The sequence below is a fragment of the Microtus oregoni genome, unplaced genomic scaffold (assembly GCF_018167655.1).
Source record: "Microtus oregoni isolate MIOR12 unplaced genomic scaffold, Mior012 000053F_ref0000044, whole genome shotgun sequence".
NCBI lineage: Eukaryota > Metazoa > Chordata > Mammalia > Rodentia > Cricetidae > Microtus > Microtus oregoni.
In genome coordinates, this window is record NW_024543829.1 from 13,000,376 (window position 1) to 13,024,120 (window position 23,745).

At 37.8% G+C, this 23,745-nt stretch overlaps 1 protein-coding gene across 5 annotated transcripts in view; it reads right to left on the reverse strand.

Moving 5' to 3' along the window:
• The window catches only part of Cpq (carboxypeptidase Q), a 357,049-nt gene that overhangs the window by 268,481 nt on the left and 64,823 nt on the right, over positions 1-23,745 (reverse strand). For all 5 annotated transcript variants that reach the window (XM_041637438.1, XM_041637441.1, XM_041637437.1 and 2 more), the window contains one exon: positions 22,909-23,362. In XM_041637438.1, coding sequence (XP_041493372.1) covers positions 22,909-23,338 — 430 coding nt within the window. In that variant the 5' untranslated portion in view covers positions 23,339-23,362. The remainder of the gene's footprint in view (positions 1-22,908; positions 23,363-23,745) is intronic.

Genomic DNA, 23,745 nt, shown 5'->3' on the forward strand with positions numbered 1-23,745 from the left:
GCTACTGAACACTCAGAATACAACCATTGTGACAGAGAAACTAAATTCTTAATGTCATTTAATGATAATTGATGTATATTTACATTTAAACAGCCACATGGGGGTAGGACTCTCAGTTGCTACAGCTTAAGTCATTAAAAGAGCTGAGAGAATTGCTGCTGACCCCAAGGGACTTGCTAATGACAGTCTGATAACAAATGTGAGCCATGACTGTGACCTGCTCCAGAGGTCACAGATCAGGTGACAGTAACCAGCAGCCACATTTGGAAAGGCAGGGTATGTACATAACATCACACATCGTGGGAAAATGTTTTCTCAAATTAAATGAAGTAAAGTGAGGCCATCTGGAAAACTTAACCCTTCATGCTACACCAAGGAAAATACTCATGCTGTGCTATGATCAACAGCTCTTGTCTCTCGTCTCCCCACCCTCCCATCCTACAAGCTTGTTCACAAAAGCCTCTAAGAACACTGCAATGTCAACAGTAAGGCCTGCCATGAAATTTATACTCATAACTGAATCCTATTTTCAACTTCTTAGTCCACTTAGCATCCTTAATTTTGTCACAGCCCTCAACAGAATCTAATTGTGATAATATAAGATACATGGGAGGTAAAGTTTTTGTCTGTTTTTGTCATTAATGTTCTGCAAATGTACAATAGGACTCATACATATATATGACACACATATATGTGTATATAAAAACTAAAAAACTGAAACAAAAATATAATGGCCCTGCTGTATCACTTTCAAAAATTCTATTTTTCCAAGGACCTTTCGTATTTCTGTAGTTCAGAGTAAGTGCTAATACTAATGTCTGTATTTAAGTACATAATGGTTATTCTAATGCTCACAACTCTACAGAGTAGTTTTTATGAGGACACTGAAGTGTAGAGAGCTAAGTTTATGTAACAAGTTGGTATTAAAGCTGAAATTTGAATTTTGGGTCATTTGCATCCTTGGGTCATATACTTTCCGCTAACTGAATTGCTATGTTCTATAATAAATGTAAAATATATGAAAATAAAATCTTGGAATTTCAATTTTAAGAAAAATAAAAAGGAAAAAATCTAAATAGGTCTGCCAGAGTTGTCATCAGTTACTTTTCAGGCTCTTGCTAATACTTTGGGGGTTGTTACATACATTAAGGCCTGGGTTGGCGATAGAAGATGTGGACAGGAACTTTACTCTAGGGCACTGGTTCTGAACCTTCCTAACGCTCCAACACTTTCACACATTCCCTCATGTTGTGGTGAACCCCTCAATAATAAAGTTTTTTTGTTGCTGTTTCATAACTGAAATGTTGCTACTGTTATGAATCATACTGTAAACATCTATGTTTTCTGATGGTCTTAGGTGACTCCTGCGAAAGAATTGTACAGGCCCCTCAAAGGGGTCGCAACTCACAGTTGAGAACCACAGCTCTAGGGCAAGACTCATCAGACTGTTAGGAATGATGAAAGGGATCATGGTCATTAATGGAAATGAAGACAAAAATACTCAGAGTAACTCTCTTATTTACTGTAAAAATTACAAAAATTCTCAGGTTCATTTTTTTTGCATGCTTTATTTTCCAATTCAAAATTTCCAAGCCATTTCCCCTGTCTGTGACTGTTTCGGCAGTTTCCCTGCAAAGCAGAATGCTGACCTCAGCAGCACTGGCTGGTGCCATCTGCCCTATGAGGAAATGGACACTGACCGACCAGTTCTCTGTTTCTTCTGAATGCTTCCTCCCAAGGACAGTTTTTTTTTTTTTAAAAAAAAAAAGACAATAGTGTTTTATAATGGTTTCCACCATTATACCAAAAGACTACAGACAGAAAACTATGTCTCTAGGCCTCAAGGAAAATTATTCAATGTAGTTTGTTTTACAAAATTGGTTCTGATTTCAGAAGACTTACCCATAAACAGGAAACAGTCCAACCAACCCTACTCAAAGAGAAGGCCAGTTTCTTACTCTTACTATGTGAGCTCCTATATTGGGTGACCATCCAAGTTAAGTAGGTCCCTGGAATGGGTGACCTTTCCTGAGATCATAGTCATGGAAAACAGAAAAATGATTGTTTTTCCGAAGTCAGTGTTCACCCTTATGGGGTAAGAAACCTGAAACTTTTAGCAAGGCAGACAAAAGCAATCCTTTCTGGGGATGTCTTTTTGTTTACAAACTATATGATTTTATAACATACTTTACCAGGAAGAACAAGACTTAAATATTCAAATTAACAAGCGATAGTACTTCTACAAAGTCAGGATTTTATCCTGGACATTAAATACAAAGGAAGATTCTATACTTAGGAATATAGAATACAGAAGTGAGAGTTAAGAATAAATTTCAGAATACTGTGTGCCAGATAATTGAAAATATAAATTAAAACTTCTCAAAATCTGACAGGGGGAATTTATTTAGTTTCATATAAGAAACTAAGAGGACTTGGAACAGGTACAGTTGCTTGAACATTTCTTACAGGACATTCTCAGATAAAGAATAAAAGAGAGTTAAAAATGTGTAAAAGGATGCACATTTTGCATTAGTACTACGCTACTACATTTACAACTAATACACAACTAAATAGTGGGACACTATAATATTTGACAATAACCAAGGTATTTATGGAACTCCATTCTCATCCTCAGGAAGAGAAAGAAAACAGCTTCTTTGAAAATATTTTAAAGGAAGACTTAACTATTTGTTTGAGAGAAAGTTGGAAGAACAAGGGGTTAAAAGCAACTCTGAATGGAGTAAGAGGTTATCTGGCCCATCATTGACCAGTCCTCTCTAAGCCCACCACTCAGATCTGATTCAAATGAAACCTGAGTCATCAACCTTGTTGGAGAGGATGGACTCAGTCAGCTGCATCAAAGTTCAATAGCAAAGTAAATCATCATCATCTGTAGAGAGGCAACTGTTGCCTGTGCGTGCTGAGAGCTGTCTTGACACACCAGCAGCTGAGAAAAGGATAGGCAGGACTTTGGGGCAGAGACTGGAACTCTGGGAAGAATCTGGGGTGCAGGAGATTCACGAACTTGATACAGAGGAAGTTGATGTAAAGTACTGAAGAAAGGTAATGAGCTACGTGGCAGAACATAGATTAATATAAATGGGATAATTTAAGTTTCAAAAGCTAGTTGGGAACAAGCCTAAGCTAAGGCCAAGCTTTCATACTTAATAAGTCTTCATGTTATGATTTAGGACTGGTGGTCCAAAAAAAAAAAAAAAAGACTCATCTACAGATGAATGCATTGATAGCTAGGAAAGATAGTTCAGTGAAAATTAGAGAACTGTGTCCTTCCTCTCAATACACAACAAAGTGGTAGAATGCTTGGCACTGAGTAGCAGAAAACAAAAATATCTAAGGAATTTAGCAAGCATCAGTGATCTAAAATATGTAGCCTCACATGATAAAGAATCTAAAGAGCAGATAGGCTCTACATATTATAAAACATAGACCTGGAAACCTCTGTTAGCTAAGCAGTGAGACATCATTCTAACAGAAATAAGTAGCTGTGTCATACTGTTAAAAAAAATTCTGTGCACTTTCAATAGGATTCAGTACTTCATCTCCAAATGCAGTTTTCCTCTGAATTTCATAGTCACAAACCAAGGGCAAAAGTGACAGGCACTATTGTATTTGTGTTTGTAGCAGGTTGAAAATAATGTTACTACAGCGTTATGTCAGAGAAACAAAATAGCTACGACAACTTGGTCTTCCAAAATGGGCTTTTTATTTAACTACATTTTAAGCTTTTGAGTGTCCTGTGCTTTCTTCAGGCAAGTAAAACTGTATGAAAAAGTCTGTACTAAAACAGAGCTTCAGCCTCAAACCACAGGAAACCTATTTAGCATCATGATTCATATTAATGAAGTTTAACACATAAAGGAGATTCAGCACTGTAAAGATGATATAAATATGAGAGTCTTATATAACAATTCCCTAGATGCCATTTTATAAAATCCTTTGACCTGAGGTATACAAATTCAAATTTAACTACTGTGTTAATTTAGCTATAATTAAATGCTAATACCATAGACATGACAAGGGCATTATCTATACCTTGTAAATGAGACAACCCATTACAAAAGATGGAGACAGCAAAAAGGAGGAAAGACATTCTGCTCATTTAATAGGCAAGAAAACAGGTCGGCAAAAGTTTAAGGATCTTTGCAGATTGGAAAGTGGTAATGTTTGCTTTTAAGTCCAGGTCAGGATGACTCCAGAAAATACTTGTCACTATTCAACTATGCTTCCATGATATATTTTAAATTTCTAGGTGATTTTGTATTATAGAAATGGATAAATACTCTCGAATGACAGTAATATCTAAGTATCACATATTATCTGTTTGCATGTTTGCAAATGATAGAAAACATATTTGAGGTGTTTGGGGATGTTTTCGCTTTTATGGCCAGTGGTTAGACTGACTTTAGGCATTCTGTTCCTGGTACTGCCCTTTCTAGTGACACCGTCATCTTTAGTGTCTGGTGGTGCTCAGGTCCTCCCATTCTTCTCATGCTACCCGAAGAGAGAAGGATCTTTGTGGCAGCTTCCACAGTAAAGCTGGAAGAAGCTTCCTGGAGCTCCAGCCAACAGATCTGTTCAAGAACTAGGGGTAAATCTAACACTTTGGCCAAAGAGATTGGCTGTGCTGATCACCTTAAGTCAAGCAAACCGCATCCATGCCTGGACTTGGTTAAGAGACAATCCTACCTAAAGCAATGGTGGGGAGCAGGCAAAAGTACATTCCCAGATGTAAGAAGTAGATCCTGGGTAGCAAACAGCAGATGACCACATGGGGATGTCTCTATACCACCACAATATGTGACACAAAACTTTTCCATATTCTGAATTCAGTATATTTGTGTTTAATTAAATTCCCCATATTGCTCAGGATCCAATTTGGCAGGGAAAAGGGCCTCTCAGACCATTATCCCTAGCAACTGAATTCCACAAAGAGAATAGGAAGTTTCTGCTGAGCTTCTGATGAGGTGCCAATTAATGAAAACCAGGCATTAACTCAACAACATTAATAATGTATTAATCCTTACCAGAAACACAAACACAGACTCTATAGTAGTGGAAACCTAAGGGTGCTGGGTCTGCCAGTGTCCAGAGTTCCCAGGAACCAGTGTGGCCTGATTTTATCCCTAGACCATATTTTGAAATCACTATCTATACAATCTTATGATAAAAAAGCAAAATCCAAAACATCGGCACATTTTTCATCATATTGTAGGGTAGGTTTTCCAAATATTTAAAAGGGAAAAGTATCACGTCTGTATATCCTCAATAAAAAGTCTAGGAGGTAAAGGTAGTTGTTTACTTAAAAGGTTTTTCATAAATGTAATAATAGCAGATATAATTATTGTAGACATGCCTTAGTGGATATCATTGCTGACCTATCAGTAAATAGAGAGATACGAAAACTGAAATTGATCTATTTCACTGTCAGATTATTTGCAGTTTTATGATTCAAACTCAGATGGAGATCCTTTATCTCTATCCATCAAATTGGGCAAGAGTTGTAACCGCTCTGGTGATCAAATCCTCTTTTGTTTAGTCATCCACACATTCCAGTTCCAAGATGCATAAATAGTACCTATACCCCATGGTTTCAAAGCTCTATGACCAATATGCTTTGCAATAATATTATCTTACCCAGGGAAATATTATTTATTGGTTGCTATATAGATTACAATATTCAAACCTAGAATGAATTGTTACTGTGTGGTCCTTAATTAGACATTCTCATCATTTTTTTTTTCACTCAGCATAACTTAAAAATAATACTTAACAGGCTGTATCTTCAGTCATCTCAGTAAATATTTAATAATAATAATAAAACTAATATTTATGTGGGTTTGATGGTACAGGAGACACAGTCCTAAACAGTTTCCTTACACTAAGGTTTTTGATCTTTAGGTAGCCCCATAATATAGTCACTTATTACCTTCATTAATAGAAAGTATTTATTTATACTTGTATCTTCCTTACTTGTTTTCAGACTTAAAACCTTTAAGAAGTCTCAGACAAACACACTAAAGTAAATGAGAGACAAAGGGTACAGTAAAATAAAAATAATGCTATAGTTACTATTATGGAAAAAATACATGTTATAAAGTTTGTGGAACTGTTGTATAGGACAATAAACTCACCTGTGAACTGCCTGGAAAATAAAGCATAATCAGGCACAAAATTCAGTCGCCATCATAAAAAAAATCATAAGAAAACAAGCCAGCCACCAGGCACAAATTCCCTGGAAGAAAATCATTGTGTGGCTCATAACAAAGAACATACCATTAGCAGTACGAGTAGAAGATATCAGGACAGCATTGTTCAGTGCTGTCAGTTCCATAACAGTTTTCTCTTCCACCTCTAGTGAAGTCTTTACATCTTGGAAATCCTATTTATTATTTGTAAAGGTGTGTGGAGCAACTCTGTAGCTACATGTGACTTACACACTTGAGAAGGTGATATGTCTTTATTCTTTCCTGGTCATTTAACCTTAGACCACGAGGTAGATTTTGGATTACTAAAACCACGCAACAGAGGCATTTAGAATTTTACGTGACAAAGAAAGAAAATTCAACTTTGGGGAAGACGATTATTTTGGGTTTTCTGGGTAACTGAAAAATGAGGGAAGTAGATGTCGCCTGTGGATTAGGGCATGGAGAATACCTCTCCAGGGAGATGTCGAAACTGAGGTCGATAAACAGAGAAAAGGAGATCTCATCCTCACTACCTACAAGACAGGAAAGATTTCTGAACTACTGAAGGAAGAGCATGAAGGCTGAAATATAGTAAGAAAGAATGAATAGGAATAATAAAGTTTAAAGAAAAGGCAGAGACCCTGCCATGCAGCTAACACAGAGACTGGCAGCGTGCACAAAGTCTGCCTGGGTCTGAGACAGACGGGGTCCTTCTCTGAAAGGGGATGCAGACACAGGCCTTAATCCAGAAGCCATCTCCAGTTGATAGCTACTCAACGGAGAAGTTAGTTTTCTTCCACAAAGTCTCACTGAATAGACACACCACTCTTAAGAGAAGCCACAGACCCAGCAGCAGATGTACTCATAGGCACTTCTGGAGAGTCTTGGTCTCATAATGTTAGGAACTTTTCGGTTCTGTTTTGTTGGGTTTGGGAGGGGTTGTTTTGTTATTAAAGGAATTTCTGTATGTGCCAATGTGTGTGTCTCTGTATCTACATGTGTTTCTTGTGCTTTTTCTTAGACTCTTTTGTTTTATTTTATGTTATTATTATTTTTTGGAAGTAGAAAGAAACTGGAAGGGGTTGTGGAAACAGAAACGCATAATCAGAGTACATTGTATGGAAAACTTGATTTTCAATAAAAGAAGAATAATTAGAATTTACATCACAGAGAATGTAGAAAAAATGAACCCTTGAATATTTTGAGGGAAGGTGATCTAGTAGAGTCATTATGAAAGCAGTATCAAGATTTTTCTTTTTTTATTTACTTTATTATTTATCATGTATAAATGAAACCTCAAAAGCATTGTACACAAAAGGAAAAAGAAAGAAGAAAAGCCAGAGTTCCCTCAAAGTACAAAACTTATTTGTTCTTCTTGTAACACACAGTTTCCCACTGCTACTGAAGCCATCTGTGTCTTCCAGTTAATTACTTCAGGTACATGATTTTTTTTCTTTTTAATTTTATTAAAATAGCATTTATTTTATTTTTATAAATTTATTTAATAAATTTTATTTGCTTTATATACCAATCAGTTTCTCCTCCTGTGCCCTCCCCTTTCCCACCTACCCCCTACTCCGCCCATTCCTCCTCCGTCTCCATTTAGAAATGGGTAGACCTCCCATGGGCTTGCACAAAGCCTGGCACATCAAGTTGGGGCAGGACCAAGCTTCTCCCCATAACTCAAGGAGGGGCCAGAAATCCAGCATGGAGAACAAGTTACCAAAAGTCAGCTAAGAGCCAGGGAGAGGTCCTGCTCTCATTGTTAGAAGCCTTGCTAAGAGACCAAGCTACAGGATTGTCACATACATGCAGAGGGTGTCAGTCCCATGCAGGCTCGCTAACTGTTCATCCAGTGTCCATAAGATCCCTCAAGCTCAGGTCACCTGTCTCTGCGGGTTCCCTCATTCTGAACCCCCTAGCACATACAATCTCTCTTCCCTTTCTTCTGCAAGACTCTTGGAGCCCAGTTCAGTGTTTGTCTGTGGATTTCTGCCTCTGCTTCCATTAGTTACTGGATAGAGTATCTCTGATAGCAATTAGGGAAGTCACCTGCTTTTAGTAGATGGCCAATTCAGGCACCTTCTCCACTATTGCTAGGAGTTAATTGGGGTCATCCTTGTGGGTTCTTGGGATTTTCCCTTTTATTAGGTTTCTCCCTAACCCTGTAATGACCCCCATCAAGAACATAGTTGAGCACATGTCCTTATGGTATGATTGAATATCCTTTGGATATATGCCCAAAATTGGTACAGCTGGGTTTTGAGGTAGATTGATTCCCAATTTTCTGAGAAACCACCATACTGAATTCCGAAGTGGCTGTACAAGTTTGTACTCCCACCAGCAGTGGAGGGGTGTTCCCCTTACTCTACATCCTCTTCAATGGAAGTTGTTATCTGTATCTTTGATCTTAGCTATTCTGATAAGTGTAAGATGGTATCTCAGAGTTGTTCGGATTTGTATTTCCCTGATGACTAAGGATGTTGAGCAATTCCTTAAATGTCTTTCAGCCATTTGAGATTCTTATATTGAAAATTCTCTGATTAGATGTGTACCCCATTTTTAATTGGATTATTTGGTATTTTGATATTTAGCTTTTTGAGTTCTTTATATATTTTGAAGATCTGCCCTCCACCAGATGTGGGGTTGGTGAGGATATTTTTCTCCTCTGTAAGCGTACAGTCTTATTGACAGTGTCCTTTGTCTTACAGAAGCTTTTCAGCTTCAACAGGTCCCATTTTTTACTTGTCTGTCTCAGAGAGGGTGCTACTGGTGTTCTGTTCAGGAAGTTTTCTCCTGAGATTTTTCAACAACAACAACAAAAATAAAGAACTTCCATAAGGTTCAGGATTCAGAAATTCTACATCTCAGTATATTCTGGGGATATAAAATCATGTGTCAACAGACTCTTCATGCCCATGTGAACTATTGCTCTGTTCACAGTAAGCAAGACATGGGAATGGGATGAATGCCAATCACATAAATGCATTAAACCATGTGGTATGCCTACACTTGAAAAAGGAGGATTTCTTGACATTTGAGCCAACATGAATAAAACTGAAGATCATTAAGAGAGCTACTTGCAGAAAGAAACACTACATAATATCATTTACATATATACTCTTTAAAGGTGGAGCTCATAGAGAATAATATAATCATTACCAAGAGAGGGGATGTGTCCATTTCTTTTCCTATTGCTATGATAAAAAAAAATTACCCTGAGAAAAACAACTCCACTTTACTGTTCATGAATGCATGGAACTCAAGGAAGCAGAAACTTGACACAGACAGTTCTATTCATTCATAGCCAAGAGCAGGGAGCAACAAATTAATGTGTATGTGTGCCTGTGCTTTGCTGTCTTCCACACCTATACATGTGTATGTATGTGTGTGTTGCCCATATACTCATTGGAGCCCAGTCAAACTTCCAGTGGCCAGTCTCTTAAAGATAACTGAGCTCCCCTCCCCCACTCCGCATATGTGAACCAGAAGCTATCAACTGTGAAGAGTTACACTTCAGCATCTTTATCACAATTTGTAATTACTCTCTTCAGTAGCTTCTTATCTGTACAGTTTCTTTTTAGGGTGGTGGGGGAGGTTGTCACAGAAGCTTTCAATGTCTTTAATTCTCATGTATGAGCCTGTAATCATCAATACCCCTTCAAAAGAAACATCCTTGCCCATAGAATCCAGCAGCAGCATGGATCATGGACTTCCACATGGTTTCCAGTGGAAGCACAGAACACAAATATCCACATGATCTCTGTTGACTGCACAGATCATGGACATCACTATGGTCTCCGTGGGGAGCAGGGCAATATGGACCATGAACACCAACATGACCTCCCAGTGACATCACATACCAAAAGCATCAACATGGCCTGTGAAGGCGGCACACACCGCAAACAACATAGACCTGGACTGCAGCACAGATCATCACTCCCGTCTGAGTCACCTGTACCCTGGCTTGCATATAGCAGGTATTCGATACAAATCCACTGAATTAAAAAACAAATGATGGCTCAAAAGTCATTTATTGACATAGTATGTGCGTAAGGGTATGATTTGGGGGAAATGCAAGCATCTGGAGTCAGATCAATATATTAATCTTTGGTAATTATAACTAATGTTTCCAAGATCATTGATTGCTTCCCTCAACTTTTCTAACTTTGAGAGCCCTCCTGGCTTTGTGCCAGAAGCCTTTGACTTCCCAGTTTTTGACTCTTCTAGTGGAAGGCATGTTGTTTCCAAAACAATTTGAAACATAGATGTACTTGGTTGCCTTCACAGCATCAATAATCACATTCTTGGTGATAAAGAGCCCTGTAGTCTCACATTCCACAGACACAGGAAAAAATAGACCTTAAGGAAACCAATTGATTGATTTTTCTGTCCATTAAAAAAATTAAATCCTAACTTCTCTGAAATTGGGTTTTCTGGTATCAGCATTGCCTTAGGTAAATGAATAGAATAAAATCTAAAATTATGTTATTCATTCAAGAAGTCCTCAATAGTTGGATAAGTCCTAAAGGAAATTTAAAAAAAATAAGCACAACTCATTTCTTCGCCTGAAGTAACATAAATTAGATCAGAGACATAATTAAATCACACATTGCACAAAGGAGTGCATCCCAATGCTGAAGAATCCAGAGAAGGTGCATACAATCCCTGAAAAAAACATGTCCTGCCCCCAATGTGAAAATATAAAGCCAGTTCCCTACAGACTCCACACTGCCTAGGGCCCTTGTCATATGCCAGAGAATTTTCTAGAATGGTGTGCTACATATTCTCTGGTATTTGATATGTGGAGGGCTATTAGAGGTTTCAGTATCAGGGAGATATACTCTTAGCCTTTTCTACCCATCTCTCCTTTAGATAACTCAGGTCCTGGTTTACCTGGTAATTTCTTAGAAATCAGCACAGCACTAAATACTAGATAGTAGTAATCAGTGCTGAGTGTTCTACTGGCTCCGCCCTGCCTGCCCTTTCCTTATTTCTTTTAGAATTTAATAATGTCCACTCAGGGGATATATTCAAATATTTTAAATAAGACAAAGACTCACATGAAGAAATGTCATACTTATTGTAGTCACCTAAACAAGTGCTGCTCTCTATATCTCGCAAAGACTGTCACTGTAAACAGAACCAGAGTTTGCTGATGATATGGGCACTAACATCTAGTATTTTCCAAGTCTCAATTCAATCAAGCTTGATTTCCGTTTCCCACTAGAAATACCAAATACTACATAAAAGAATGGTTGAGATACAATTGAGGCTCAAATTGAAAATGATGAAGTATACACTTAGATTATAAGTAGATACTAGAACCCTTCCTGCTACAGTGTTTAGACTTTTTCATATTGTTGCTGGGGGAAAAGTACCTGGGCCACTGAGTAGGAAATTTACAAAAAGAAATCCAGAGCCACATCCTTCTGACTTAACCCCATGGGACCAAAGCCAGAGAAGGAGCTTCCCACTCTACAGAAGGGCACATGTTGCTGCCAGAAAGATACCAAACATTTGCACTTTTCTTTAAAACAAGAAATTAATTTCTCCTACAGAGTGGAAATAACCTATGATGAGGAATCTGAATGCCAGCTAAGCTTGAGGGAAGAAAGTTTCACAGGACTCAGCACTTCTAACATCAGCCTCTCATTTGTCTCTTAGCTGTCCAGGTAGCAGCAAAACCCTTTCCTCCCCGCATGGTACTACAGGAACCAGAAGGGTCTTACAGGTAACTGTGATGACTCTGCCCTGCTTTCAAGAACTTATCACCTAAAAAGCTACTATTGGCGCTCCAACTTTCCCTAATTCAACAACCTTTATCAAGTTTTGTGTTTACACTTAACTGCTCAAAATAACCTGAGAGTAAGAATTTACTTCCCAGCTGCACTGTTTGATTCTTCAAGCAAGACTCACAACTTTGCTGTCAAAAGTAAAGGTCTCTATTCTGCACTGAGACAACACAAATAGCTCTGTAAGTTAATAATGTTCTGTTTACTAAATATCTTTTCTGAAGGTGCTTTTAATCTTTTTAAAATTCACATGAACTCAAATGCAATTAAAGAAGAACGACTGGAGAACACCCTTTCTGTGGCATTACACCCCAGTGTGGGTACCAAATAATTGGGAAGCAGGCAAATTTCTAAGAAGTTCTGAAACTGCTTTTGTTTGGGAGAAGAGGGATGAACAGGGAAATAAGCATAGGAAAATATATAACAAATAAATTCATTTTCTTAAACGTGAAAAATTCATTTGGTAAAAATGCAATATTTTGGTTCGGGAACTCCAAAGAGAATTGTTTTATAGGAATACAAAGTCACATATCAAAATGATAATCTACCAAGAAGGAAAGTTATTAAGTTAATATTCCAACTATCAGAGCCACTAATGTGGATTTCTAAATAAAGCCTATAAAGAGACATTTGGTTTATATTCAAGTTCCACTCAGTCTCCACTTCCTCTGATTTTTTTTGTCACTCATGGGAAACTCTGATTTATGTTAAGTAAAAAAGCATAAGCATTGGATCTATTCACTAAATATTTCCACATACTAACCAGAAACACATTTGGATAAACATCTTTATATGCTCCACAAATTAGTTGCCCTTGGTATATTATTCGAAAGCTTAAATCAACAAGTCAGCAAATTGTTTTAAATTGCTTATCAAGATTAGAACATGGGATTAAATGATCTTGAAATAGAGTTCACTTATTAAAATGACTATAGTATAGAGAAATTTTACTTTGTATTATAATTCATCTCATAAATATTTGCATAATATGCCATATCAGTAAAATGTGTCAGTACCTTTCATGTTTCCTTGTAAATTCTTTTTTCTATCCTACATCTGAAAATAGGCACATTATGTACAATATCATTTTGATTAATTCTTAATGAACCGCAAAATTTATATGCCTAATTAGACTTTCCCTATGACATGAAACAATCCTTACATTTTTATAATCTATGTAAATTATTTTTGAGTAAGAAAATGTTCATGTACTGCTAGAAAAGATATCATACAGATAATGCTATAGTTCAGGGTTGTGTGTGTATGTGTGTAGGTAGGTGTGAATGTGTGTGCATATGAGTTTAGAAGCCAAAGGTTAATGTTAAGCATCTTTCTCAACTGGTCTCTACTTCATTTATGGAGAAAGCTTCTTTCAATCGACCTAGAGATAATTGATTCTGCTATCCTTGCATCACCAAGTCCCAGTTTTGACCAGGGTCACTGTAGGTATGCTCTTCTTTGAGGGTTGAGTCCTTCAAGCCTCACAATAGATTCATAGTGTGCTATCTAAAACTTATCCTATACATTCTAGAGTAATGATTTCAAAATTGAATCTTAGGGAGACTATGGTTATGTTTCCTTCATGAAGAAGAGTTTCGTGAGGCAGTAGTATCAGAAAGCGGACAACGTTGGTGGAAAGAATGAAGCCCAGCCACTGTGCAGGTTGAAAAAGAATGTCCATATGCTTCGTTTTGTTGTTGTTTTTATTGAGCTATTTCTCCATTCCTCTCTCTTCCTCCCCTTTCCCTTTCTACCCTCCTCCATGATCCGCTGCTTCCAATTTACTCAGGAGATCTTGTCTTTTTCTACTTCCCATGTAGATTAGATCCATGTATGTCTCTCTTATGGTGCTCTTTGTTGTCTAGGTTCTCTGGGGTTGTGAACTGTAGACTGGTTTCTCTTTGCTTTATGTCTAAAAGCCCCTTATGAGTGAGTACATATTATATTTGTCTTTCAGGGTTTGGGTTTTTTCTAAGACCTTTATCATGAAGGAGTGTTATATTTTGTCGAAGGCTTCTATATGACAAGCTGATATGCATTTTCTCTGGCCAAAGCTACAGGGAGCCACGGATAAGAGGGATGTTAAACATTGTTTCTCCCTTAGTGCAAGAACTCTTTTTGATAGCAGTAACGTGTTAATACCCCTTTCCATGTTTTTACATTTTATAGGCTCATGATGTGTTAATCATAAAAGAAATAACAGCATAGAATATACTTTACAGCCCTCAAATTCTGTATTTTACCATCATTATTTCTGAGTTTTTCCTTAAACATGCATCAATAGGACACAAATCTGTGATGCTTTACTTTTCTCGTCCTTTTTCTGATACGTTTGTTTTCTTTAAATGAAGTTTTAAAAATATAAATATTAAAATGTTTATCATATATAAATATATATCATCTTATTTGCATATTTTTAATCTTAATATAAATGTTATGATACTATACCTATAACCCATGAACTTACTTTAAAATTAAGCATTGTCTTATTTATGCTGCTGTATATAACCCTAGTTCACCCATTTTCACTGTTTTCTGTTTTATGTGTTACTCTCCTGTGATAATGACTTCTGATTTTTACAAACAGTGGTGCTACAAATATTCGCATACAAGTCTCTTTAAATACCGTGAAAGGATTTTCCAGGATGTGCTTGTTTGAATTTCTAGTTCTTGACGTGGTACTTAAAGTTCAAAGTTTAAAAACCCATCAAGTTTAAAAAGTTTTCTAAAGACTTAAAATTATCTTGATTTTACCTACATTTTCAGTAAATATATAACTTATGGAGGGGAATACAGTGACACCCTATGACATCACCAAGATGGAAAAAGACAAACACTGTTGAACCCGTATCACCACTGCTTTCTCAGCTCCAGGTGAGCAGAATCAAGAGTTCCAGCAAATCAAAGGTTTCACTTTAGTAGTTCTGGTTTCTTGTATCTGGTATCACTGTTGATTCTTCAGCCCCCACTAACAAGAACCACAGAATCTTGGTTCAAATAACAAATGGACTTGACAGAGTCTATAAACTTTCCTCTAAAATTTCACAAGCCAGGTCCCTATCATCTGCATTTTTCTCAACATTCTGCTTCCAATCTCCTATAGAGCAGCTCACCAAGCATTGATTTTTTTGTTTTTCACAGAGTTCCAAAGTTCTTCAACAACCCTCCCCAAAACAACACGGTCATGTCTGTCACAGAAATACCCCACAATCCTGGTACCAACTTGTCTTTGCTAAGGTTTCTATTGCTTTGATGAAACACCATGACCAAAAAAGCAAGTTGGAAAGGAAAGGGTGTATTTGCATTACACTGCCATATTGTGTCCATCATTGGAGGAAGCCAGAACAGTAGCTCAAACAAAGCAGGAACCTGGAGGCAGGCGCTGATCAGAGGCCATAGAGGCATACTGCTGTTTACCTGTTTGCTCATCCTGGTATACCAGACAGCCTGCTTTCTTATAGACAACAGGACCAGCTGACTGGAAGTGGTCCCACCAATAATGGTTCCCCCCATCAATCACTAATTAAGAAAATGCCCAAGGCCTGCCTATATATAGCCCGATCTTATTGAGGTATTTTTCTCAGCTGAGGCTCCCTCCTTTCCAGTGACTCCAGCTTGTGTTAAGTTGACATAATACAAACTAGTCAGCACAGCTCCAAATCCAGACTTCAGTATCTTGGTTAAAGGATTCAGAGCACAATCACAGGAACTTCTGTCGTTGCTCAGTTGCCAGATTCAGAAACAAGACCCATCTATGAGGTCGCATGCATGTCAGCTATCAACTTTTCACTGCCACCAACACTAGGTAGGTGTGGTGGGCACACGAGAAAAGTGCCATCCCCATGCAAATAAATGCAAGACATTCTTGTAGGAGACCAGATAGATGCAGGTGGGAGGCACTAAGGAGATAAGCCTCGAGCTCCAGATGTAAACAGGACAGTTTCTGCATTAGGCAACCTCCAGTGGGAGAGTCTGGCTCTGGTCCTGACTGCAATGAGACTTGAAGCCTCATAAAAAGCGGCAGTGAACGTGAGAGCATGGACTGTGCACAGCTCACAGCATCATACACTGAGAAAAGACTAGCCATCACATCAGGACCCAACAATGGAGGACTCATAAGTGAACCGCTCCGAGCCAAGCACTTTTTGGTCCTCTCATTTTCTATGATCACAAGGTAGACACAGATGTCTCCATTTTTCAGAACACAGAACAGAATTTAGAAGTTAAAGGAGCTGATAGCACATTGTCAATGATTGGATTTGGATTCAAGTTCAAGTTCTGGACAATCATACTTTGATCTTATTAAAGATATGGGCAAGTTCACACTACATTATAAATGAATATGAACAAACATAGAAGATAATAAAGTGTATATGCACAACAGGGCCAGCACTGTCACCTCTGGACACAGTCAGGATTTCATGTCATATTATTGTCCTGGTGATGTTTTATTTTTTGAAGCTTTACATTTGAAGCTAAATATTATTTTTATAGCCAGGAAACACTATTTGTAGAGATTACATGGAGTTTATACATCTTGTGGGATGGGATACCACCAGCTACTTTTTATTCAGACCAGATATAGTCAGAAATGGGTGTTTAATCAATTCTTTTAGGGCTAAAAATACAGTCACACTTCAGCCTGAGGATGAATGTCCTGTTCTAAGAACTTCTCAGAAAACAAAGCACTGAGTGTTTTGTAATAATTTCCTTCAAATTAAGCACAAAAAAGTACTTGAAATGTAAGGCTCAAAAGTAGAACAATGTAACAAGCTAGATATTTATAAATCCATAGATAATTTGTTCCATAACTAAAAGCCCTATTAGCTTTAAAGTCATTTGGACCATAGCCCGATAGCCTGACAGCCAGACAGATGGTTGGTGAAAGCGGCAATGAAAAGGAAGGGGACTATTAGTGGACAATGAGGTCAACATCTTGCCATGAAGGTAAGACTAGAAACTATTTAACTTATGTCTATGTGAACAATAGAATATGAACTATTATTTGATTGTTTTTCAAGGATTAAAAATAAACTAGACATCTTTCTAAAAAACAAAATTCTCAGAAAATCAGAATCATTAATAATAAACAACAAAGAAACTTACTCAAGATAAAGAATTTTTATAACAACCTTGTGAAATATATCTCTCTATATATCTAGAAAACCTAACTAACATGACAATAAGTTTGGTTTTATAAATGACTATCTATTAATCTGCAATTTTTAATTATGCATTACATTTTTAAATGAGCTATCTAAACATAATACCTTAAACAAGAAGAGAAATGCATATAACAAAATTGACCTTAAATTTGCATCAATAGACCAAGATCAACAACAATGCAAAGTATTCATCTCTATATCATATCCCCCTTATTTTTTTATAAATTGACTGTGACCATTAAACATTTATAAGCAACCCTTTTAAGTGAAAATAAGCATTTATAAACAATCACTTTGGGATTTGTGCAGTTTTCTCCAAACTGCTTCCTGCCGGTTTGGGGTGAAGTATATATTATTATGCTTTGTGGAGATATTTGAGCGCGTCTTGTTCCATCAAACCACATTAGCCTGAAAGAAATACACAGGTTCTCATCTTGTGTGGAAACAAAAGCAGAACCTCTTTTCCAAAGCAGCATATCCTTAGACCCAAATTTTGAAGACAAGATACCTTTATGATGATTTAACTTAGCAGCCCCCAGGACCAAATGTCTCTCTGAAGTCAAGAAATTAAAAGAAAACACAATAATATGCATAATCCAGACTCTGTGTATTTTTCATCTTTATGTAGCTTATCTTTCTTTATTCCTTTACTCTATGATGTCTGTACTCTTTTATATTACTTTTACTGTCTCTTTAAAGACTATGTTCTATTTTTTAAAACCATTTAATTTTTTATAATTGTATATATTCTTTTTCCTCTCTCTCCCAAACCTGTGTACATTTTTAAACACACTGTGACTCATTCAGAATTTATTTTTGTCCAAATCTCTCTTTATTGTGTATCTGTAATCATTTTCTGACTAGGAGTGCTTCCTCAAATGCTAAGCAGCATGGTTAGGACTAAGGCTGCTTTGTCTTTTGGCCCTGCCCAGTCAAACATGGCAGAGAGGTATGTTCACCACCAGCTCTGTGAGCCATGCTCACCGCCTTGGCTCCAGGGACACAGTGAATCTATGTTACCATTAAGCAGCTAGTAGCACACTACTAACAAAACCCATTTAATTGTTTCATAACAGGACCAGCACAAACCAGGAACTGGCTCTTAAAGGAACTGTGCAGTTTTTGATGCTAATGCTGAGTCAGAAACTTAAGGAATCATGCCTCTGCTTGCCTCTAGCAAACAAAGCCCACCTGAGAAAATTTTGCTACCAAGAAGCCATGCTTAACACTTATTCTTTTGTGCCTAGAATTCCTTCTCAAGATCTCTCAGGTTTTATGTGGATGTACTTGGCCCATGTTGTGGCACCATTCTGTAAACAGAGACTGCCCTTTTGTTTCCTGGTCACTCAGACCCGAATAATCACACAGAAACTATATACATACAACCCTGTTTGACCAATAGCTTAGGTGTATTTCTAGCTAGCTTTTATATTGTAAATGAGCTCATTTTTATTAATCTATGTATCGCCACAAGGCTGTGCTTACTGAGCAAGGTGTTGGTATCAGTCTCCTTTGGCAGCTACATCACATCTCTCTGATTCTGCCTATTCTCTCTATAGATCTCTTCCAGCCTGGCTATCTTCTGCCCTGCTACAGGCTAAAACAGCTTCTTTATTAACCAATGGTAATAAAACAACATAGCATACAGAGGGGAATCACTCATCATCACTTCATTTTTTTTCACTAACTCAAACTTAAAACACTTGATAATCTTTGATTCTCTCAACTTCACCTCTTACATCAGGAAGATAATAATTATTATTTTAACTCTTTTGCTCCTCCATTTCTGGGCAAAACCCAAACCATTGCCCCTTAAAATCTGAGCCCTCTCAGGTTTTTCTCTTTTCCCACATATTTGTCATAAAGAAGAAGCTTTCTGGGACGTCGAATGCACTGGGAGCAGATTAAACATTACTTCTGGCTGGAGCAGTGAAGATGTTTCTAGAAAGGATTAGTATTTGAACTTGTGGGCTGGATAAAGCAGATGTTTCTACAATTTGGACTAGCATCATGCATCAATTGAGGGCCTGAATAGACAAAAGGGCAAAAGAATGTTGAATCACACTGACTGACTGAGATGAGACATCAATCTTTCTTACTTTCAACATTCCTGGTTCCCAGGCAATTCAATGTAGAATCCAAAATAGAATCTATACAATCAGCTCTCTAGCTCTCAGGTCTCAGACAAAAGCACCAGCTTTCCTAGGTCAGAGGACAACTCTGTAATTTTATTTTCCCCTGCCATCTTGTGGTATCAAGGAATGGAACTAAGGTCCTCAGGATGTTCCCAGGGTCCTCTACCTATTGAGCTTTCTCGCTGGTCATGAATACAATTTCTTGTTTTTGATGTAATCAAATTTAGTGGTGATTTTGGTTTATTGGTTTGACTTTCTGAGCCATGCTAGTATGACAATATGAAGGTGCAAAGAATATGCAAAGCTACTTTATGTTCCTGCAAAAGGAATGCAGAAAGTTCAGCATATAATCCAGCCATTGTTTTCCAGACTTTCTGACCCATGCATCTTAACTTTCCAGGAAGAGCAAACGGTAGTATCCTATTCTCACAGAAACAATTAGGGCCCGGCGATGGTGGTGCACGCCTTTAATCCCAGCACTCGGGAGGCAGAGGCAGGCGGATCTCTGTGAGTTCGAGACCAGCCTGGTCTACAGAGCTTGTTCCAGGACAGGTTCCAAAGCCACAGAGAAACCCTGTCTCGAAAAACCAAAAAAAAAAAAAGAAAAAAGAAACAATTAGGGATAAAAGGGTACAGCTGAAAGATATGAGCAGAAATAGACTAGATGAGATGAAGAAAGAAAACCCTTATGAAGGTATGGTCACAGTATAGGAGTTTGTCTTAGATGCTGTTATCTGAATGTGGCCTAACACCTACCCAAAGACAATGTGAGTATTCTACACAACAACCAGTAAAACTTGCAAACTCTGACATTTTGCACTTAGATCCACCAGCTGATTTCATACCTCCAAATGCAAAGTACCCAAGGATACACTATCTCCACAGCACTGCTACTCAGTGTGACTAGATATCAGAGATTATTCTCCCCCATCAACTGAGATCATGCTATTTCTATTATGAGACCGAGGAGGATGAAAGGGTCAGGTGCAAATAATTAATAATCTGATAGTAGGATCTTATTAGTAAGCTAGCTATTGCCTGAGCAACAAACAGGAAGTGCTGGATGTAGAACGCCTCTGTGGTGGCATTAGGAGGATGCAGGATTGCTATTTTAAGATTCTTTCAGACAGCTGGGCGGTGGTGGCGCATGCCTTTAATCCCAGCACTCGGGAGGCAGAGGCAGGTGGATCTCTGTGAGTTCGAGGCCAGCCTGGTCTACAAGAGCTAGTTCCAGGACCGGAACCAAAAGCTACGGAGAAACCATGTCTCGAAAATCAAAAAAAAAAAAGATTCTTTCAGACAAACTCAGAGGTAAGACTAAGTTGCTGCTTTCCAGACCCCTCCATCTGCTGCTTCTCTTTCCAGAGAGAAGAGACCAGAGTAAACATCTAAATTGTGACTTGGCTGATGGTCACCGATCTCCCTCTTCCCTGACACTGCTGCCCAACTGCAAATTAAACCTTCTCAGTATAAGATACAGCAGACACACAAGAGCACTAGGAACATCACATAGTCCTGAAGAAAGCTTAAGCATGAATGAGTTTTCAAACATGGAACAGAGATCATAATTTGAACCATACCCTTAACAATGGAATGATTTTTTTTTTTTTTTTTTTTTTTTTGGTTTTTCGAGACAGGGTTTCTCTGTGGTTTTGGAGACAATGGAATGATTTTAAGTGCTAGAGTAGAATGCAGTCCATATTGTACAAAGACAATGAAAACAACAGCATAGAAATCAATTCAAATGAAATAAGTCAGGAGTATCAGTTAAAAGAAACCTATAAAACTTGATGTAGCATGTTAGGTCCTGAACTTGGACCTGATACAAAAGATGGAAAGAGATGAGCAATAGGCAGTATGTAATTCTCAAGACCAACAAGGTGGGAGGAGAGAACTAACTTCAGAAAGTAGTCCTCTGACCTTCACACCTTTGTATATCCAGTATGGAATGTGTGTGTGTGTGCATGCGTGCGCGCACACACACACACACATACACACACACACACACACACATTCACATTCACATACACACAGAGACACTTGCATATACATATATGCACACATGCACACGCATGCACACACACACACAAATTCACATACACAAAGAAACACATATACATAAATGCACGCACTTGCACACACACAAATAATAAATCAACTAATTCATAATTAAAAGTAATAATAAAAAGCATAGAAGGATGTTCAATATCACTTGTCATTAATAAAATACAAAGCAAAACCACAGTGAGATACTGTTAGGTACCTATATCTAAAAAGACAGATAAATACAAATGTTTGCAAGTAAATGGGAAAATTGTACATTATTAGCAAGAACATAAAATGGTACAAATTTCAGAGAACAGCTTGCCAGTACCAAGGAAATTAAATCTAGAGAGTTATCAAATGACCCAGAAATTCTTCTCCTTGATATATAAACAAGATTGATGAGAACATATTCACACAAACTTGTAATAAATGTATATAATGGCATTATTCATTATTTAGAAAAAGTGGAAACAGTCTAAAGATTTGCTGACTGATAAAGACAACAAAAATAAAATACCCTTCACCAATGAAGAAAAAGCACTTAGATGTGCCACAGCATAAATGACCGGGAAAGCATGATGCTGAATGAAGGTCACAAAAGGCCACAGAGCGCATTGCTCCATCCGTGGGTCAAGTCCAGGATGGGCAGAAAGCAGATTAGTGGCTTCTTGGGTCTTGGAGAGTGGGACTAGAGGATTAAATATGGCTCCTCCTAGTTATGAGGTCGGGGGAGGGAATAATTAAATGCTCAATAATTAAATTGTGTTCTACAATCCAAATGTTCTAGAATTAAATTGAACAATTCTGTGAATATGCTAAAAATCATTATGCTATGTTTCTAATGGGTAGATATTATAGTACATGAATCTTTTTCATTAATGATTTTTAAATAAACTGTGTGTCTGCTGGGTCTTAGTATAAGAGAAAGTCAAAAGAATACAAAATACTTTATCTGCCATAGGAAATTAATCCATGAATACATTCAAGTTTTACAGGTAGGTGACTGCTAACTGGCTATATATTCCATATCTAGGCATTATATTGCTGGATAAAGGTAAAGCCAAGGTGCTGATAATAATTCATCTGAAAAGTTACCTAGTATGGTTTCTTTCTGAAGAGAAATAGAAAAAAAGGAAGAAGGAAGATGGAAGAGAAACAATATGGGTTGAGAACTCACTAAGAAAATCAAATGAGAAATGATTATATTTCCTCACAGTAGAAATCACATATATTGTCAGTCATGTCGGTGGATATTGGTTGTACAAAACGACAGGAGAGTAGAACCACAGATGTGTAGCACTGTTAGAAGGATACTTGCTTAGCAAACATGAAGCCTTAGCATCACAGAAACCAGGTGTGGGGACACACCTGTAACCTCAACACTCAGGAGAAGGAAAAAAAGGATCACAAGTTCAGTCACCCTTGACTACATAATGAATTCAGGACTAAACTAGTTTGCATGAAATCCATGTATCAAAACAAGGTAAAGAAGGGGAAAGAGGGAGAGGGAGAAACAGAGATTAGATTAAAGAGCACAGCCAATTGAAAAAGCCAAGAGTACCTCCTGAGGGAGTTCCAACGCTGCTGCCAAGACCCAAAATCGCCATCTTGTGAATTCTAGGCAGGAGCATCATTGCAGATTCTTCTCCCCTCTCCCAGTGGGGTATTTTGACTGGCTCCAGGTGGACATTCTCCAGACCGTCTTGCTGTAGGTTTTGGTACATGATTTGGATGGCTTTCTCTAGGTTCTTAGAGCCACTCAGTCTGGGTCCGACAGTATCAACTAGAAGTGCCAAACGCTCATAGGACCGGTTCTGGTATTTACCGTAAACAGCAAGGTTGATAATTGCTTTAGCAACATCTTCATAGCTGGCTACTTCTTTTTGTATTTCTTGAAATGTTCTCTGAGAAATGCCATTCTTGTATATAGCTTTTCCAGAACTTGGGGATAAAAGGTGAATGACGCCAAACATGAAGAAAAGGAACTTCATTGTTCCCAGTTGTTTATTTTTTTTCTGTGAGAAATGAATAAGAAAAAGAAGCATACTTTAGCTCACAATTCACAGCCTGCTTTTCACGCAGCATCCTTCTTCCTTTCCAAACATCATCAAACCTTCCCAACCATATTCAAGCAATACAGTTCCTAGGGAGAGAGCCATCGAAGAACAATGATTGACCTTATTAACCGGGCAGTGTGTAGTAAGCCTATAGAATCACTCCTTACCTAGGGATCTTGCTACTGAACGAGAGCCAGAGGGAGGGGGAGAAGGAGGAAGGAAGAAGCATGGTGAAAGGGTACCAGCTGCACCTCCCTATTAACAGAGCACTGTTCAACTGTGCCCATCTTTCCTCTGCCCAAATGAGCTCTTTTTTCTTTGTCTACACAACTTGACCTCTC